Source organism: Trichosporon asahii (assembly GCF_000293215.1).
Source record: "Trichosporon asahii var. asahii CBS 2479 unplaced genomic scaffold scaffold00056, whole genome shotgun sequence".
NCBI classification, from domain to species: Eukaryota; Fungi; Basidiomycota; class Tremellomycetes; order Trichosporonales; family Trichosporonaceae; genus Trichosporon; species Trichosporon asahii.
The window spans coordinates 429,354-448,120 of record NW_014040868.1 but is presented as its reverse complement, the minus strand read 5'-3'; the positions used below and the strand labels follow the sequence as shown (position 1 = coordinate 448,120).

The 18,767-nt window shown below is 58.9% G+C and overlaps 7 protein-coding genes across 7 annotated transcripts; 4 read left to right on the top strand and 3 right to left on the bottom strand.

Moving 5' to 3' along the window:
* Positions 1–875: 875 nt before the first annotated feature.
* A1Q1_03481 (uncharacterized protein) lies at positions 876–5,424 on the top strand (the record flags this gene model as incomplete). Its single annotated transcript, XM_014323279.1, has 14 exons — positions 876–1,090; positions 1,204–1,500; positions 1,544–1,629; positions 1,715–1,797; positions 1,858–2,041; positions 2,390–2,588; positions 2,768–2,983; positions 3,117–3,333; positions 3,372–3,445; positions 3,942–4,437; positions 4,475–4,605; positions 4,645–4,745; positions 4,806–4,892; positions 5,249–5,424. 14 exons carry the CDS (start codon positions 876–878, stop codon positions 5,422–5,424), a joined length of 2,562 nt encoding a protein of 853 aa, XP_014178754.1.
* Positions 5,425–5,654: 230 nt separating this feature from the next.
* On the top strand, positions 5,655–6,708 carry A1Q1_03480 (Peroxisomal 3,2-trans-enoyl-CoA isomerase; the record flags this gene model as incomplete). Its single annotated transcript, XM_014323278.1, has 2 exons — positions 5,655–5,830; positions 6,054–6,708. 2 exons carry the CDS (start codon positions 5,655–5,657, stop codon positions 6,706–6,708), a joined length of 831 nt encoding a protein of 276 aa, XP_014178753.1.
* Positions 6,709–6,906: 198 nt separating this feature from the next.
* A1Q1_03479 (uncharacterized protein) lies at positions 6,907–8,237 on the bottom strand (the record flags this gene model as incomplete). Its single annotated transcript, XM_014323277.1, has 2 exons — positions 6,907–8,078; positions 8,123–8,237. The coding sequence occupies 2 exons, from the start codon at positions 8,235–8,237 to the stop codon at positions 6,907–6,909; spliced, it is 1,287 nt and encodes a 428-aa protein (XP_014178752.1).
* A 781-nt stretch (positions 8,238–9,018) lies between these two features.
* A1Q1_03478 (uncharacterized protein) lies at positions 9,019–12,616 on the top strand (the record flags this gene model as incomplete). Its single annotated transcript, XM_014323276.1, has 5 exons — positions 9,019–9,210; positions 9,267–9,448; positions 9,667–11,582; positions 11,660–12,342; positions 12,464–12,616. The coding sequence occupies 5 exons, from the start codon at positions 9,019–9,021 to the stop codon at positions 12,614–12,616; spliced, it is 3,126 nt and encodes a 1,041-aa protein (XP_014178751.1).
* A 49-nt stretch (positions 12,617–12,665) lies between these two features.
* A1Q1_03477 (protein phosphatase type 2A regulator) lies at positions 12,666–14,115 on the bottom strand (the record flags this gene model as incomplete). Its single annotated transcript, XM_014323275.1, has 4 exons — positions 12,666–13,418; positions 13,473–13,589; positions 13,638–13,870; positions 14,055–14,115. 4 exons carry the CDS (start codon positions 14,113–14,115, stop codon positions 12,666–12,668), a joined length of 1,164 nt encoding a protein of 387 aa, XP_014178750.1.
* A 354-nt stretch (positions 14,116–14,469) lies between these two features.
* Positions 14,470–16,352, top strand: A1Q1_03476 (uncharacterized protein; the record flags this gene model as incomplete). Its single annotated transcript, XM_014323274.1, has 7 exons — positions 14,470–14,666; positions 14,730–14,971; positions 15,065–15,385; positions 15,434–15,583; positions 15,632–15,737; positions 15,817–16,156; positions 16,239–16,352. 7 exons carry the CDS (start codon positions 14,470–14,472, stop codon positions 16,350–16,352), a joined length of 1,470 nt encoding a protein of 489 aa, XP_014178749.1.
* A 224-nt stretch (positions 16,353–16,576) lies between these two features.
* On the bottom strand, positions 16,577–18,715 carry A1Q1_03475 (endoplasmic reticulum protein; the record flags this gene model as incomplete). Its single annotated transcript, XM_014323273.1, has 5 exons — positions 16,577–17,175; positions 17,229–17,269; positions 17,755–17,924; positions 18,185–18,316; positions 18,593–18,715. The coding sequence occupies 5 exons, from the start codon at positions 18,713–18,715 to the stop codon at positions 16,577–16,579; spliced, it is 1,065 nt and encodes a 354-aa protein (XP_014178748.1).
* Positions 18,716–18,767: the final 52 nt, after the last annotated feature.

Here is an 18,767-nt window from a genome sequence, read left to right as displayed (position 1 = left end):
GAGGTCGAGTGGAAGGGGAAGAGGGGGTAAGAAGGCTTAAAGGGAAAGGATAGACAGGTCGAAAGAGTGGACTGTTCAGTGAACAGCGGTCGTCACTGAGAAGGCGAAAGATGAAGAGGAGGTCGGTAAAGAGATGAAGAGATAAGAGGGGATGTCGGAAAGTTGTACGATGGAGAGGCGTTAAACAGGACGAGGACGAGGACGCGCAGGCCACCGTGAATTTCCGCTGCGAAAGTCAGCCTCGGGCGTGGAGCCCGTGTGCCATCGGCCCAGCGGGCGCCATGGCTGATCTAACCACGTTCGGCCGGCGACCAGACCCTTGGCTCTCGGCCCTGCTGCCCTGTAATCCGGCGATTAGCTTAGTCAAATCTGCGTCTGATTCCGCTATTAGATTTTTAGCCCGCCCAAATCCATTCCACCCTAGGACCATCGCCGCCCCATCGCGCCCTACGTGCGTGGCGCGGTCGGGCGCATCGCCTTTGCGGCAACATACCTCGCGTGCCGTCGCACTACAAGGAGTCGTCGCGGCGACCGAAAAGAACAACGAAGAAGCGTACGAAGCGTGTTGTACGCTCCTCCTGTCGCGGACGGCCGCCGCCCTGTCCGATCAATCCGGACATGCCGGACAGCCCTGGGGTCTGGGTCTCCTCGAAGTCTCTCATCCGGCGGACACACGAGAAGTCTGGGCGGAAGAGACCGGATTGTCTTGTGCTGCCATTCACGTGACGCCACTCTGACTTTCCGAAGTGCCCAGGCCACCGCCTGGCCGCCGACTGGTGCCCCGCAGTACCAGTTGACATCATCTGCAGTTGCCGCTGGTCGAGTTTGTTGTTGTTGTCGTCTTCCCCGCGACCTTCGTCGACCACCGCGCCATCATGCCTTTATACCGGGATGGCAAGGTATATCCCTCACACACTCAAGAAGAGACCCAGGATGCTCCGGCGCCCTCTCAACTCGCCCCCGCTACGCAGCTCGAGCGTTCGCCGGACTGCCGAAACTTCAAAGACACGCCTGCCTTTGGCATCCTGTGCTCGACGATGGACCGTCTGCGTAACGAGAAGCCCGCAAAACGTATAGATACCTTGACAAGGTTCATGCAAATCTGGAGGACGAGGGTCGGCAATGACTTCTACCCACTCATTCGTCTTCTGCTGCCCGATGTGAGCTTCGAATACGTCAAGGGAGCTGACCCCAGCGTGATAGGGAGAGACCAGTCTACCACCTGAAGGAGGCAAACCTTGCCCGAGCCTACACGGAGGTACTGGGACTCGATAAGCACGGAGATGCCGCCAAGCGTCTCAAGAATTGGAAGACACCCGTGGACGGACAGGTGGGCTCTTCTTCTGTGCCGATTGCTGATACAAAGGAAAACGCGAGTGGTGATTTCGCCCGCGTCGCGTACCACGAGATCAAATCGCGATCGACGGTGGAACAAGGTTCCCTCACGATAGGCGACGTGAACGATCTGCTCGACAAGCTGGCCGGGCCAAACGTTAAAACGTCAGTTGAATTCCATGCGTGTGCTAGGCAACTGACAATGCAGTGCCGATGTGGTTGCCATTCTGCGTACGGTGAATGAGAAAGCGACTGCGGCCGAGCAAGAATGGATCATCAGGATCATCCTGAAAGGTGCGTGTGTCAGGGAGTCCGCTGACGACAGATCTAAGGATATCCGTAAAGGAGAAGGGCGTCCTGAGCTGTCTGCATCCCGAAGCTGGCACTCTGTTCAACGTCTGTTCTGACTTGAAGCGCGTATGCTGGACTCTGTACGAGCCAGACATCAAGTTGGAGAAACATGTGAGCTTCGCGACCATCCGTTGATCTGACTTGCAGCAAGCAGACATTGATCTTTTCAAGTGCTTCCTTCCTCAACTGTGCCATCGTTCGCCGAACTCCAATCACGATGCCATCGCCAAGCTCGTCGGTGGACCCAGCCTGGAGTTCATCATGGAGGAGAAGCTAGATGGCGAGCGAATCCAGCTTCATATGCGCGGCGGCGGAGCTGAGTGGTTCTATTGCTCACGGAAGGCGAAAGACTACAGTGAGCAAAGTTTAAAGCCTAGCTTCTAACCAATCTCAGCGTATCTGTACGGCGCGCACGTCGGCGAGGGCAGCCTGACCCCGTTCATATCCGCCGCGTTTGAGCCTGGGGTGCAGAGGTAGGAACAAGCTGAGTCGGCATCGCTGACCTCAGCGTCATTCTCGACGGCGAAATGATGGTGTGGGATCCAGCTCTGGAGAAGTATCTCGCCTTCGGATCGCTGAAAACTGCTGCCTTGGGTGACTGTTTGAATGGATATCTTTGCTGACTTCAGACAAGGCGAATGATGAAAATGCACCCCGGCCGTGCTGTAAGTTACCGAGCTCTACTCGTTGTGCTGACAGGCAGTCAAGGTCTTCGACATCCTCTACCTGAACGGCAAATGCCTGACAGATAGACGCCTGGATGAGAGGAAGAAACTGCTTCGATCTCCCAGATTGTTCAGCAATTTGGACGCATTTAAGGGCCGCCTCGAGTTCGTTGAGGAGCGAAGGGGCAGGACGGGGAAGGACATCCGCAACTTCTTGGAGGAGATTCTGGAGCAAAAGTGAGCTCATACTTAGAGCTGCAGCTGACCTTCCAGGGGAGAAGGTTTGGTCGTCAAAAAGACTAACACTCGATACGTGACCAACGGACGCTCCTCCGAGTGGGTGAAGGTCAAGCCGGAGTACGCCGACCAGATGGGAGAGGTGCGTCTGGTGTCTACCTCTAGCTAACGTGACCTAGAATCTTGATCTCCTGGTACTTGGTGGCTGGTGGGGACAGGGAGGTCGCACGGGGAAGATTTCCAGCCTGCTTTGTGGTTTGCGAATCCCCCAAGAAGACGACGGGAGCGGAGAGCGGCCGAGGTGAGAAGCATTCACGGGCTCTTGCTGACTCCAGGTTCACCACCCTCTGCAAAGTAGGATCAGGAATGACACTCGCCGACTACGAATGGATTCTGTAAGCAGGGTGACTGTGCGCCTGCTAACGGGTAGCTCTAAGCACCGCAAGCACTGGATCCCATTCGACCGGTCAAAACCGCCTCCCTGGATGGACATGGGGCCTGTTGGGATCGACGACAAACGTAAGCTAGAGGTCATGAGGTAGCTGACGCGACAGCGGATGTGTACATTGAGCCCGAGCACTCGTTCGTTATTGCTGTCAAGGCTTCTGAGATCGTCTTCCCCGCCACTGGGTACGGTTCCGGCTACACGCTTCGCTTCCCACGCTGTCGCTACATCTTTTGGGACAGAGAGAGCCGCAGCCATCCGTCTTCAGATGAGACTCAGGACCGCGACATGTGGAATTGCGTGAGCTTGATGTGACAGTTTACAAACTAATATCTCAGTTGAGTCTTCAAGAGTTTACGGAGGCCCTTCAGAATAAGGAGAACAAACGCTACACGGATGACGATCAAGGCACGTAAGTTGAGTGGCCATTTCTTCGGGCAAAGCTGACATCAGCTCGCGCAAGCGGCGCCAGGTGACCTCCAAGCGGAAAGTAGAGCTCTTCGAGAGCTTCAAGGGCCAGAAGCTGTCAGACGACGGTGTGGCGGACCGCATTTTTGAAGGGGTCACCTTCTGTAAGCTCCTCAGGTCTGTGCCCAGCTGACATTCAGTCATTCCGAAGGGAACTGCCGAATACTCCAAGTCGGAACTCGAGTCAATGGTCCACAAGCACGGTGGAAGCTTCACGCAAGCCCAGTTTGGCGACAACTCTGCTGTAGTCATATCCTGTGACGATAAAAGTGAGTTGAGCGATGTTGTCTACTAACGCCAGCACCTCGCGTGAAAGCCTAGATCAAGAAGGGCAACAGTGTCATCAAGCCAAGCTGGATCCATGAGTCCATCAAGCGAAACAAGCTACTACCTCTGTTCAAGGAGTGGGTGGGCCAAAGGAGTTGAACGCTGACGGAGAGGTTCTTCGTCGTGGCGTCTGAGGATGCCGAATCTCAACGAGCGTTTACCCAGACGTTGGCTGAGTACGATGCGAAGTTGGGTTCCAGCAACGCCGACAGCAAGAACGAGGAGATGGAAGAGGAAGAAGAGGACGACGAGCAGTCGGCTGTAGCTGATGCGGTCGATAAGGCTGACGTTTTCGCCACGAAGCAGCTTGTCGACTGGGGCATGGGCGATGACGATGGGCGTACTCCTTCATTCTCACCAACTCTTCGCTCCGCTGCTGCGGACGACAGCGACGCCTCTAGCCACGACGAAGCGGAAGATCAAGAGGAGTACGAGGAGGAGGAGGAAGAAGAAGAACGGGAGGAGGAAGCAGGAACGAGGGAGATGTCGCCCACGCTGCCCGCTCCTTCGACTGGCTCCGACCCTCAGGCCTCTCAAGCAGCGCAGGAAGACGATGGCGAGGGATACCGACCGCTGTTCCCCGTTGCACAGGCTGGCAAAGAGTCCCAAGTAAGCTGATGGTCTTGAATTAATCAACTGACAGCAGATGAGTGGCGAGGCGATGGAGTACGACGAGGACTCGCTCTTCGCGACATTCACCTTCTACATCGACACACCGGAGAATGCAGAGCTGAACGATCTGGCCTCATCCTCGCCGCCCTCTGCCGCAATAGAGCGGTAAGCTTTGGGTTTTACGTCGTTAGCTGACGATCACAGCCTCGATAAGGTCGCCGGCCTCCTGACTGAGCACGGCGGTCGCATCGTGACCAACCTTATGGACGCGACGCACGTCATCATGGATGACGAGGATTCGGCGCGTTACGTGTCGATTGTGCGCAAGACGGCGTCTTTGTGAGCTACGCGCGCTAGTTTTGTAGCTGATCTCAGACCGAAGCGCAAGTACATCGTGACCCCGAGCTGGGTCGAGGAGTGCGTCGACGAGGACACACTGGTGGACGAAGATTGTAAGTTCAGGTATTGCGGCCAAACTGACATCAGCGCACAAACCGAAGTAGTCTGTTGTATAGGCGCCATGTAAATACCGTGCATTGAACTGATCGATTGTTTCGCCTGAAAGCCCTCCCTTGCTCGCTAGTGCACCCAGAAACATGGCGGTGAGTACATATCGCTCGCTTGTACGGCGCATAGAGGCACGAGATCGGTGAATAGAAACCCGACTCGGTCCGGTATTCGCATTCTGGAGCGTGTTTGTAGCCAGTATCGTCGCGTGAGCATCGACGGCGGCGGCCGTCGCATGTGCAGGACGTGAAGGCGGGACCCTTCATCTGGCTACGTCCCAAGCGTGATTCCCAAAATGCAGCCAAGACTTCCCAAACGCAGTCAGCGCTGATGACGAAGAGTGAGTACCAGGGAACAGCAGCTCCATCAAGGTACGACAGGAGGAAGCCGATCCCCAATCTTTCGGGTGCGGGGCTCTCGGTCGGCCATCTCCGCCCTGGCGCCCATATTTCGACGGCCGCGCGCGAGACTATGTAAGGCCGGCAATCCCTACCCGGCCCTTAGCCCCTTCTTTAGTCTCGCTCGCAGCCCACCTCCCAATATATTTGTCTGGCCGGCCAGTCTGCACACAGTCTGCAATGATTCGCTCACTCTTGCGCTCCCTCCCCCAACTCCCCTCGTCGCTGCCCAACCCCCTCCCCTCGCTACCATCTCTCCCGTCGCTGACGTCGATCACTGGCGGAACGCAAGTCCGAAGAAACACCACCATGGCACCCCTCCCCGAGCTCACCGAGGTCGTCCCCGTCGTGCACCCGCACGGCGTGCTTGAGCTCCGCCTCAACACGCCCAAGAACCTCAACGCCTTCGGCGGAGAGAAGTACCTCGAGCTCATCGAGGGCTTCAACTGGGCGCGCGACAACGACGACATCAAGGCTGTGGTTGTGTGAGTCACCTGTGATCGGGGCATGAGGGCGCGCACAGTCCGAGACATGTCGGAGTTCGGCTTGGGCCGTAGTTCTGCTAGTCCTCGGCACTAGGACAAGTCCAGTCTGCGCTACCCGTTTAGAGGGCGGGCGACTGTCTTGGCAGTTGTTAATGACAGGACAGGGTGTGCTCGGAGTTGGTGGAGCGAAAGCTTAAGCGGACAGGCAGCTGACCTCCAACAGTACCTCGACTGGCCGGTTCTTCTCGGCGGGTGCCGCCATCGGCGCCGGTGGCATGGGCGGTGACGGCCCGAAGACGCCGCGCACCGAGTCGCCCGCGACCAAGTACATTGCGATGCTGATCGACTTCCCCAAGCTCGCCGTATGCGCGCTCCAGGGCCCCGCGTACGGTATCGCCGTCACGACGCTTCCGCTGTTCGACCTCGTCTACGCCGTCGAGAACGTCACGCTCACGACGCCCTTCTCCCGCCTCGGCATCTCGCTCGAGGGCTGCTCTTCTGTCACCTTCCCCCCGCTGTTTGGCAACTCGCTCACGACCCGCCTGCTCTACCTCGCTGAGACGGTGCCGATGGACGACCTCAGGCACACCGGCCTCTTTGCCGGTATCCTCGACCCGAACGCGTTCCAGGAGACCGTCATCAAGAAGGTCCAGGACTATCTTGAGGATCTTGCGTTCGGCTCCATCGTCGTCAGCAAGGCTCAGATCCGCACGCCCGAGCAGAGGAAGTACCTCCACAAGGTCAACATTGACGAGATGGCCGCCGTGGACGAGAGGCACAGGTCGCAGGAGCACAAGGATGCCATCAAGCGCTTCCAGGAGAAGGCCAAGGCCAAGGCAGCTGCCAAGAAGGCCGGCCAGGCCCAGGCCAAGTTGTAATCTGATAGCAGTTTAACAAGTGCAAAAGTGTACGCAGTCCATCTCATACTGAAGTGTGCAGCTGACTACTCCTGTACTGACACGTCTCTAACCCACTCCGGCAGCTCATTCAACGCACATACATCAGGTTCATACAAGGGATAACGTTGACAGGTTCTAAAGAGGTTGCAGGTTACTCAAAAGGATGTTTTGCGAGGATCAGGCGTACATGAGGCTAGTGGGCCAGCGCGCAGAGGAGGGGGGCGGACAGACGGAAGGTGCCTTGGCCGGCGTCCAGCTGCTGACCGCCGCGCTCGAGTTGGCCCTCGAACGTGTGGAAACTCGATTAACAGAACCAGCGGGCGATCCGGCGTTAGAGTTAAGCATGTAGTTGAGCATGATCGAGTGCGAGTCGTTGCCGAATGCCTTGCCCGATGGCTGCCCAAGGCGAGAATTGAAGGGTGCGTTCGACGTCGAATGGCTCGAGTGGATCGAGCTCTTGACTGAGTGCGAAGGTCGCCCTTCCCTGTCGGCTTTGTCCGTCGTCTGGGCGCGGGTCGAACGGCAGCCAAAGCCTGAACAAGCGTACCCGGAGGAAGAGCCGCAGTGCGCCGGACTGGGTGGGGTGGACCACTGCATGCAAATGATGCAGTGGCAGTTCTGGCCATCATGGTTGCCCTTCAGAATAGCCGCACTGATAGGAGACATGTAGTTCGAGTATGAGCTAGGGTTGCCGTGTAGGGCTTCCTTCCCCATGATGGCGGTCTCGGCGGCGCTCACCTCACCCCACTGGAGACAGGCGACAGAGCAGTTGCAGTCATCGGGGTGGTCAAGGCGATGGGGTGTCTGTGACGTGGTTGTCTCGAAGCGCCAATCATGGAGAAGCGGCTGACGAGTAGCCGTGGCTTGAGTCTTCAGTGGACTACCTTTGGTGGCGACAAAGGCCGTTGGAGACGAGACCGGCGCCGAGGAAGAAGCACGGCTGGGCGTAGAAGTGGAGAATTGGCCGATGAAGTGCTCAAGACGGAAGTCGAGATATTGCTTCAACTTTGTAAACTCCTTCTGTACCACGTCCATAGTGGCGATCTCCGACTTCGCGGACGTGTTAAGGGCAAGCTGCCTTTGCAAACGAGCTTTGTCGGCATTGGCCTCATCCAAAGCAGAGCGGAGGTCCTTGGCATCTCTCTTGGCAGACAGCAACTGATACTCGGCAGCAGCTAGCTGGAGAGCCTGCTGCTGAACTTGAACGAGAAGGGCGCGGTCATGAGGAGAAGGAGAGGCGGTGGAAGGAAGGTCGTACGGATTGAGTTCATCGGCTCGTGGGGCAAAGTCCTCTCGAAATTGGCGCAGCTCATGAACAAGCGCTTCGAGAGCAGGAGCTGAAGCATCAGCTGTGGGCACATTAGCGGATGTCTTCAATCGCTAGGGAACGTACCCTTCGGGGTAGCAACCGGATTGCTCGTGGACGACGCTGTCTCTGAGACGGTGCCGGAGTGGTGCGACATGGTGACAGGTCGAGTCAACTGAGATGACAGGCCGGAGGAAGACATGTTCGAGTTGTTCTTGTTGGATTACTGTTGAGCAAGGGCAAGCGGGTATGAGGGGCAGGAAGGGAGTGGACGTGCGAAGAGGAGTGTGAAGCGAGGGGGCGGAGACGGGGAAGGGAAGTGGGCAAGAAAAGAAAGAGGAGGATGGAGAGGAAGAAAGCAAGAGGTGAGATGTCTGTGGTTATATTGTTGCTCGCAGGTCTACCCCCAGCAGCGACGGCAACAACCTGAGTGGCAAACAAACGCTGCGGCCAGGCGTAAGACCGCGCGAGGCCACCGATCCAGCGATCTGCGCTAGCGTCTTCGGTTCGCTCTGCGCTCACATGTACGTGTGTCCCGCTTCTGAATCAGCATCTTCCATTAGCTCTTCGGTCAGTGCTCTTGCGCTTCAGGAGTCTGATGGCGAGCAAAGTAGGCTGCTTTGCCGTGGTACCAGGAAGGCGCAGCCGATCCAAATGTGCCGTCGACTCCCTGAGACTAATCACGGACTTGCCACCGGGAAGGCAGAGGGCTAAGAGCTTCGTGAGGAATATGCTTGAAGCGTGCTTGCCCCCTTGAACCGTTCGGTCCAACAGGATGGTGAGCAAGATTGAAGAGACATCGATCTTGCCGCTCAACACGCTCACCCCGAGTTTCTGCAAGCAGACAGTCCTCTCTATTTGGTTCCGACTTCCGGGGCTCCGCATAGCTGTCGCGAACGCGTCCACAGTGTCCATGCGGCCTATCCACTGATCATCGGAGTCTTGCTCGCAACCACTGCTCCACATCTACAGCACACTGGCCAATGGTCCAACGAACTCAGCCCTCCTCGCCTGCAAGGCGGGATACCACCCTGGCTGAGGTCGTTGACGACTCCGACCCGACATACAGCAATTTCGGCCACCGCGATGAGTTTTTGGAATTGTTGAAACAGTTCCTAGCCGCCAATGCGCAGGCGACGCCGAGTCCAGAGGAGAGCGAGGCCGAGGACGAGCTCGTGAAGAAGATGGGAGCGATAGTGAGTCTGAAGTGGCGCTGAGGATCTGACTGCAGCTCGACTTCTACCTTCCCATGCCTGGGCTCCTGGACCCAGCGATGGGCGACATCGTACCTCCACTCATGGCGGCGCTAGGGAAGCAGCTCGCTCTCTTGACAGACGGTCGAGAACCGGACCCGACTCGTTTTGCACGCATAGGACGTGTGGTCAACTGGGTTGTGAAAGTCCGGGGATGGAAGTCGGTCGGTAAGTACTGCCAAGTCCAGCGAGGTGACTGACGATAGTGCCCTACTTCCCGAGCACGTTGCCGCATCTGTCTAATCTCATCGCCGTCCTTTCCCCTCCGTCCGACCATTCGGGGCTACTCCATCACAGTCTCGTCGCATCCGACAATGCATGGGAGCTGAGAGCTGTTCTCCTGCTTTGGCTCGCCCTGTTGCTGACGGTACCATTTAGCCTCTCGGCGCTGAGCACGGATGACATAGCGACGAATCTGGACATTCCGACACACGAGCGGCTCTTCTCCGTGCCGATACCTCCGTTGGCCGTTCGAGTTACGCTGCTTGCTCTACCGCTGCTGTCGAATCCTGGAAAGGATGGCGAGTACGGTGCGCTCATCCTGGCTCGACTGTTCGCACGTGAAGACGCTCTCGCAGGTCTGCCCGGTTTCCTCAGGTGGGCTGCCGCGGCGTTGGAGGAAGGAGAGAGGGAACAGGAGGCGAATCTCGTTGCCTCTCTGTTCTCGTTTCTGGCCGTGCTTCCAGGCATGGCTCCGCAAAAGGAGCTGCCAATTCTCCGGACCTTCTTTGAGGACAGCCTCATTCCGCATCTCGCGGGAAGCACGACGAGTGCGACCTCCGGTCTCATCCGAAAGCTTGCAACGAAGGCAAACGGTCGTTGGTGGGTTGCCTCTCTCGGAGCAGGGCTACGAGATCAGCCCGATGCCGATCTGCCAGAGGGTATCGAGGAGGTTCTCGACGATCTCATGTCCGCTCTCGGAGACAAGGACACGATTGTGCGTTACTCGGCGGCAAAATATCTCGCTCGAATTGCAGCACTTCTGCCAGCCGAGCTGTCGGATCAGATCGTATCGGCCGTCATTGGGCTCTTTGCGGGAAGCGAGGATGATCCGGTCATCCTGACCAAGTTTGGCACCGTCATCGATCCCGGAGGCAGCGCTGGGGGTAATGGAACGATGGGACTGGGAGGTCAGGAGACGTCACGAGGAGAAGCGCGATGGCACGGTGTCTGTCTCGCGGTGGCGGAGCTCGCCCGCCGGGGTTTGCTTCCCGCCGAGGCCGTCGACGAGGTCATTCCCTGGGTTGTGAAGGCGCTTACGTTCGACCTGCGGCGAGCATCGCACAGCATCGGGTCCAACGTTCGAGATGCTGCGTCGTACGTCCTGTGGTCTCTGTCCCGTGCCGCTTCGCCTCAGCAGCTGAAGCCGTTTGCCGAGCTTATGGCGACGACTCTGGCCAGTGTCGCGGTGTTCGACCGTGAAGTTGGCGTACGTCGCGCCGCCTCTGCTGCCTTCCAGGAGGGTGTCGGCCGCTCGGGTCTGTTCCCCGAGGGCATCGATGTTCTGGGCAAGATCGACTTCTTCTCTGTGTCCATCCGCCGCAAGGCATTCACGGAAGCTGCACCCGCCGCAGCCCATCACACGGTATATCGCAAGGCGTTCCGAGAGCATCTGCACAACATCACGCTTCGCCACTGGGACGCCGCGATGCGAGTGGCCGGGGCCACTGCACTCGCTTCTCTCCTTGAGCTTGACCCGGCCGACATCCCGGACTCCGTCAGCCGCGAGCTGGTGCAGGTTTCTTCGTTTGACTCGGCGAGCGCACACGGAGCTCTTCTCGCACTGTCGCGCATTGCGCCCATGCTCGACGATGGCGGAAAGGCCGAGCTCTTCGACGCCTTGACGAAGGTTCGCCCCGGTGCGCTCGTCACCTCGAACGCGGCTGACATTGTTAACGGCGGTTGTCTGCTGGCTGCTGCGGCCCTCACGTCCTCCGCGGACCTGTCACCACTGGAGCGTTTCTTCTCAGCAGCCACGCAGCGGCGCGAGACGGATGTGCATGACTCGCTGGCGGCGTTGTGCCGAGTCATGAGCGAGGTGCAGCCCGACAACTGTGTGTCGTATGTGCGTCGCACAATGAGCGAGCTCGGCGCTGCGCGCGCCTCCACACGACAAGCGGCCGCCCTCTGCCTTGGAAGCTATCAGTACCGCACTGCCGCTGAGATCTCTGGTCCGCTCGATGCTCTCCTCGCGCAGTTCGGGAAGGACGCAAAGGCGGATGTGGAGACACGGCGGAACGCTGTGCAGTCGCTCGCACAGATGTCGCTGCAGAGCGCGGACAGTGTTCCCCTGAGTAAGTCATCATCTCGATTCTGGAACTGACCCCAGTTCGTGCAATGGAGTACGAGCGCATTTTGCGCACTCTGACAGATGCGCTCGACGACTACACGACCGACCAGCGCGGCGACGTCGGCTCGTGGGTCCGCGTTGCATCGGCCAAGTCAATTGCGCAGGTTCTCGCCGGCGCCGCTAGTCAACCGAACGCGCTCCAGCTCGTGCCCCAGGAGCTCTTCACCCCTGCCATTGCGGGTATCGCGAAGCAGGCGTTTGAGAAGCTCGACGTCGTGCGCGAGGCGGGAACGGAGGCTTGGAGCGTCCTCCTGGCTGCTGACGCGGACAAAGTCTGGGACTGGCCGGGCGCCGAGGCCATGGCTACCACGGAGAGTGGGGAGCGGCGTGTCCGCCCTTCTGCCGAGTGGTTTAGCGCCGGCCTTGCACTGCTTCAGACTTCAATCCACGCGAGTGTAGCGGCTGGGATCGTGCAGAGCGCAGGCGCCGTCGTTCACTCGACCTCAGAGCGATGCTTGCGCCCACTTATCCCGTGGCTGCAAAAGCATGACGAGAGCCAGTTCGTCATTGACATTGTCGACGTACTCGCCGCCAACTTGGCTTCGAACCGTATCGCCGTCCCTGCGCTGACGACGCTGTCGCGCCTGATGGATGCGGGCATCGAGCCAAGCGAGGAGGAGGCGGGACGCATGCTCGGCCTCGCCGCGCGCGGTCTCACCACGCTGAAGAGCATCGAGCGCCTGCAGGCCGCGATGCGCGTGATTGTGGGCGTCTTCGTCCTCCACTACCCCGACACTCAAAGGCGCGCGGCGGGCTTCATCGGCTCGCTGCTCTCCCACCGTTTCCCTCGTGTAAGCTGAAGCGACTTGGCTAAGCTAACATCAGATCCGAACGGTTACGGCCGAAGCACTGTACCTCGCCGTCAGCGACGAGGTTGAGCCCGAGCTCGAGGAACTCCTCCTTGAGACGCCCTGGGCCGAGGAGGGCGACAAGGCGACGGCGGGACGCGCAGTCGCGCTCCTCCGCGAGATGGCGTAGAGTCTAGAAATACATGGCAGTTGTACATACAGCAATCAATGCAATCTAATCACCTCGGTCGGGTGGTGCGGCCTGGCGCGCTCGTTGCTGGGAAGGGCGAGGCGGCGCTCGGCGCAGCAGTGAAGGGACTCTTGGGCTTGTCCGCCTCCTCCCTCTCCACATGCGGCAGGGGGTTGCCCCACAGCCATCCTCCGACCCAGAGACCTTGCGCGACGACTCGCTTGCCGAGCACTTCGGCTGCAAACATCTTTCCCAGCCCTGCGTGCACCTTGACCCAGTTTGGGAACTGGGACAGAGAGTACAGCAGCGGCGAATGTTCTGAGAACCGCGCACCCTTCTTGAAGTAGCCGACGCGGTGCAGTGCGAGCGTGTACATGTCCTCGAAGTCTTCCGGCTTCGTTCCCGGTCTCGTCGCGTCCTTCAGCGCCTGGGCCGGTGTCAGGTCGCTGCCTAACACCTGCGCAGAGCCAAAGTAGTACGGGAGGAAGACGTAGTCGTCCAAGCCCCAAACACCGTGCGAACCGGCAGGCTCGAGACGGTATGTCGCCTGCAGCTGAGTTGTGAGATCGAGATACCGTGGGAAGACACGCAGAACGAGGTCGTCGGCGATTGCGTCCGTCCCGGGGTCGTTGGACATGGCGAGGGACAGGGTGATGCAGTACAGAGCGCATGCAAAAGCGAGCTCGTGTCCTGTTCCATAGTCGAGTCTCGTCTTGTGGCCAAAGGCGTGGCTCTGGATCAACAGCGGGAGGACCTGGCCCCGTAGCCGTTCGTCCATCCAGTCCAGCATCGGGGGAAGGCGCTGTAGTTAGCTAAATGAAGGGTTTTGGGAGCCATAACATGCTATCCTACTCACTTGCTCTACCAAGCTAATGTACGTCCGGAAGGCGAGATTTCCAAACCGCTGCGAGCTCTGTGGCTGGGGCGGCACTTCCTCGATCCAGCTCATGAGGGCGTCCAGCATGTCCATAAGCTTCAGTACACACTGGCCGTTAGCTACTAAATCGCATCACCAGCTCACCTCGGCATGTACACCCTCTGTTCCCCGTCGGATCGGCTGCCCTTGGATCCTGGCACAGCGCTGCTTCAGCCACGCCTGGAAGGACTGGTACCCTGGCGTGCTCGGCCAGGCGGCGACGTTGCGCTCGGATGTTAAGACTGGCTGAGGGATAGCCGGATCCGTCGGAAGGGCAGCAAGAACGTCGCCAATGTCCCCGTTCGTCGTTGGTGTATTCGACGGCGGGGTCAGCTGTACTATTGCACTGACAGATTTCAGTGACGCAGGAGGATCGGAAGACAGTGGTCCCGGGTGGTTGTCGCAACACTGTCATTTGATGCTGGCCACCGGTCGAGGAGGGTGCTGCAACCTGTGCCTCGGCTGATAGGGCTCCGTCGCCATGATTGGCAACTCGAGATCAGGCAGTCGCCGGCGGCGCACGACCCGGCGCCTGGGTCGGAACTCTCGTCGGCGCCTTGGTCGGTGCCATTGTAGGTGCCATGGTCGGCACATGTGAGGGAGCTCTCGTCGGTGCCTGCGTCGGCGGCGGCATCCGTGTCTGTCCTGGTCGGTCGTCACTCTCCATGGTTGTCAATGATGATAGAAGGGTTCGTGAAGGGTTCCCTCATGTCGCCTCCGCATCTTAGCGTCATCTCGTCATCTTCGCCGCCGATAACGGAACCAGATACCGATCAAGCCACGCGAGCAGGTGGAGGTACATCCCAAAGTTTGAGGCTGAGACGCCGTCTGCAGGGGCAGTTGCTGGCGAGGAAGGTATCAAGAGCTTTGTTGTTGCCTTGCTATATACCCTCTCACCACCAGACCACGCGCGACAAGCGACAAAAAGAACTGCACGATGCCGCAGTACTTTCTCCGCTCCTCTATGGAGCATCTGACGTTCCGCATTCCGGAGCTGCTCAGTATCGGCAAGCTGTTCGACTTCCCTATCCGCTTCATTACGCCCGAGGAAGACCTGCAGCGCGGCGTCATCGTCATCGAGCTCGACGATGAGAAGCACATCCAGCATATCCTTGACCGCTCCATCCTCACTATGTGAGTGTCGTGATTTCCGAGCCACTTGCTCAACGTTGCCTACGCAGACTAGCTGACGCGCAGCTCCGCGAACGAGCTCTACGCGAACGCGACCAACTATGACGACCTCCACGCGCGGCTGCAGGAGCGAAGACAGCTTTTCGACCCGGACATGGACACCAGCTTCCGCATTACGGTCGAGTGCGTGAACAACCGCGCCCTGAACAAGCGTGCTCGCGAGATCATCAACTCGTTCGCGTGGACCGGCCTCAGGGGCAAGATTGAGCTGGAGAACCCCGATGTCGAGTTTGTCGTGCTTGAGGACTGTGAGTTGCCGTTCCCAAAGGCTTTTAGTGGAAGCCATTGGCTCCCAGCTTCCGCGAAAGCTCGCTAGGACCTGAATCGGAGCTGACGTTCAGACGACTTCGTGACGATTCACACAAAGGATGAGCGCCTGAAGCGTGACGGCAAGTTCGAGCACGTCTACTTCGGCAAGCGGATTGGCGTCTCTCGTGCGCGCCCGCTGATCAACGTGCACGACATCAAGAAGCGTGCATTCTTCGGGAACACCTCGATGGAGGCGGAGATGGGTCTGCTGACGGCGGGTCAGACGCTTCCCGCTCCGGGCAAGATCATGTACGACCCCTTCGTTGGCACGGGATCGCTCCTGTACGCTGTCGCGCACTGGGGCTCGTACGTACTCGGCTCTGACATTGATGCGCGCCAGTTCAGGGGAAAACGTGAGTCACCTAGCTAACATGCGGATCCGCATATAGCTGACGGGACAGAGAAGGGCAAGGATGTGACGCCCGGTATCCTCAGGAGTGCGGAGCAGTACGGTGTCAGGGACAAGTTCATCGACACGCCGTGCTTCGACGTGACCCAGGGACCGTGGAGGAGAGGAGGCTGGCTCGATGCGATTGTGACGGACCCGCCTTGTGAGTGACACAGCTTCGCTTCTCTTCCGGAAGACTAGCTTACGTCAGACGGCGTGCGTGCGGGCGCGAAGAGGACGGGCAAGTCAGCGACAAGAAAGCGCAACCAGCTCCGTGACGAGCCCTTCATGCTTCCCGATGGAACATGGTCGCACGAGTGAGTACCAACCGCCCTTCTCATCTTCACATCTCAGCTTTCTCGGCTTTCTCGATATCCGGCCCTAGCTGACCGACAGGAAGGAGGGCTATCTGCCACCGTCAAAGGCGTACGAGCTCGTCGACCTGGCGCAGGACCTGGTGCAACTCGCGCGCTACATGCTGGTACCGGGAGGAAGACTGGTCTTCTTCCTGCCAACGATTTCGGACGAGTTCGAGCACGTCGACGTGCCCGTCGTCGAGGGCATGCGCGAGGTCAAATTTGGAGACGGCTCGGTGCAGGACTTTGGACGCTGGGGTCGCCGCCTCATCACGATGGAGAAGACGGCGCAGGACGACGGACCTCCCCCCACGTTCGGAGACCACTCGGACCTCATCGGCGAGGACCGCATCCCGGCGCACCACCAGTTTGCCAAGCGGGTAAGTGAAGCGAGCACAGGAGAGCGAGCGGCGATGCTGCGTGGTCGCAGCTTTGTGAAGTACGTGTCCAGCTGACGATCAGTACTTTGAGAAGCCCGAGCGGCCCGAGAAGCCGCAGTGGACCGCTCCCGGCGCGGCTCTTAAGGCGGACACGGTCGAGGCTGTGACTGCCGAGACCGAGAAGCTCGCCGTCTAGAACCCCCCGCCATGCCACACATCACCTAGACACCCACACACCCTGTAGCCATATCTGAGTAGTTACAATCATGCATATGCTGGGGAGGCGAACCGCGATCCTGTCAGGGCGGGTCCGATGCTAGAACGTGATAGACTTAGGTTTTCGTTGCTGCTTGATGCTGAGGGGTACAGCATCCGGTTGAGGAAATGGGGGAAGGCCAAGAGATAAGAAAGTGATAGTTGTTACCACGATCCCTTCTGCATGCCGGGGATGTTGCCCGCGAGCGCGTTCTTGCGGAACTGGAATCGGCACTGGGCAAAGTTGTTAAGGACACCTTGTTTGTCAGCTTCCCGTCTCTCTGAAGTAGCTGCGAGTCGCCAGGCTTCCTCTGCAGCACGCCAAAGACCAGCCAACGGTCCAGTCTCCACTTCCCATCGTCCGCAGAGGACTGCAGCGTCCACAGCAGCAAAGTAACACTCACCACCACCCCTTCCAGTCCACATGCAACGGTTGCGAATCGAGACCATGCGTCCCTTGCCGTCGTTGTACTGGTTGAGCGCGAGCTGGGCCTTGTGCCGCGTCTGCGCGGGGAGCGTCGTGTTGCGCGCAACGGCGAGGTAGGCGTTACGCTGCGCCTCGACCTGCGTCGCCGCAATACGCTTGTTGATGTCGCGCAGGATCCACGCCTTGTTGCCCATTGTCGTTTGCTCGGGGTCGAGGTGGTGAGGAGGTGCTAGGTGAGCCGGATTCTCGTGAGCGGCGCCGAAAAGTGGACATTTCGGAGAGGGTGGTTTCAGGCGATCGGGTCGCGGAGGCAATCTCGCGTGGATCTCACGTGACACTTGGTGAAACCCGTTCAGCCGAGTTGTGAGAGGGCGCTCTACGAGCACTCACGCATGCTTGCAATGTCGAGGGCGGGTGGAAAGTCAGCTGTACTATTGCACTGACAGATTTCAGTGACGCAGGAGGATCGGAAGACAGTGGTCCCGGGTGGTTGTCGCAACACTGTCATTTGATGCTGGCCACCGGTCGAGGAGGGTGCTGCAACCTGTGCCTCGGCTGATAGGGCTCCGTCGCCATGATTGGCAACTCGAGATCAGGCAGTCCGACGCATTTGCCCACTGCTGCGAGCGTCGCTACAAGCGAGCTGGCTCATTGGAAGTGGACGGGGCAGTCCCTCCGTTGTTGCTCGGCTAGTGCACATCCTGCCTTCCAGAGCGTCCGTCAGTCTCAGGGGCCTGTCAGTATCGATCAAGCGGAGGGCACGGCCAAAGGAGAATCGTTGGTCCCCAGCCCCCGTACAGCGCCTATGTCGCGGCGCCACCCCCAGTTCCTCCTTGATCCTCTGCAACACTCCAACTTCATTCAAACCCGTGCATTTACTCTCAGAGATGGATAACTTCTTCCAATGCCAGCTTACTTCTTGGACTTGGCCTCCTTGTCCTGCCAGTCCTGCCAGGCGCCCTCGTAGTTCTTGACGTTCTTGTAGCCAGCCTTCTCGGCAATGTCGGCAGCCTTCTGGAGGTTCTTGCCGTCGCGGTCGTAGAAGATCATCTTCTGGTTCTTCGAGGGTCGGGGGAAGGCGAACTCCTGTATTCGTTAGCTTTGTAACCGTGCAGCAAGAAGCTGTCAGTCTGATCTGCCAGCTACTGGCTAGTCGCTGTGCCTTGCCCGGTACTGTCATCGTCCTTCGCGGACACGGGTGTCGCCAATGCGCTCCCTGTTCTCACGAGGGGATGTGCCAAACGAGGGAAGGCACAAACATCCGTCCAGTTGGACCGCCAGCCACAAGAGATAACAGACAGGAGGCCAGCGATGACAAGCTGCGCCTCGCCACACGCCACACTCACCTTCTGGAAAGCGCCGTCGGGGTAGGTCTCGGCGAGGACGTCGGCGAGGCGGTTAAGAGGGACGTTGACGGCCGAGGGGATGGAGCCGTTCTCGACCTCCTTGGGGTCACGGACGTCGATGATCGTCACGTCCTGAGGTCAGCTCGAGTCGTCAGGGGTGAAGAGTGAGCTGATGTCATGTATGAGTTGCCACTGCCTCCCAGAAGACAGTCGAGAAGTGATATGGGACGAGGACTTATCGGCTTCCAGCAGATTAGATAGGCAAGGAGCGCCGGGGCGCTAACTACGCCATCCGAAGCCATCTGCGCCATCCCGGGCTACCGAAGCATCGTCCTAGCTCCACGTGTAGCGACATTGTCGGATGGTCCTAGTCCAGCCACTAAAGCCTGCTGGAGGAAATGCACTCACGTCAGTGGGCTGCTTGGTGAGGGGCTTGACATCGTTGTAGTTGACAGAGCCGGCGGCGCGGAGAGCCGAGGCAGAGAAGGCGCGAGCCTGGGGGCGGACAGTCTGGAGGGCGGTGCGGAACATGGTGTTGATGGTGAGGTGAGAGGTTGAGAGTTACAGATCGAGCTGAATGGAT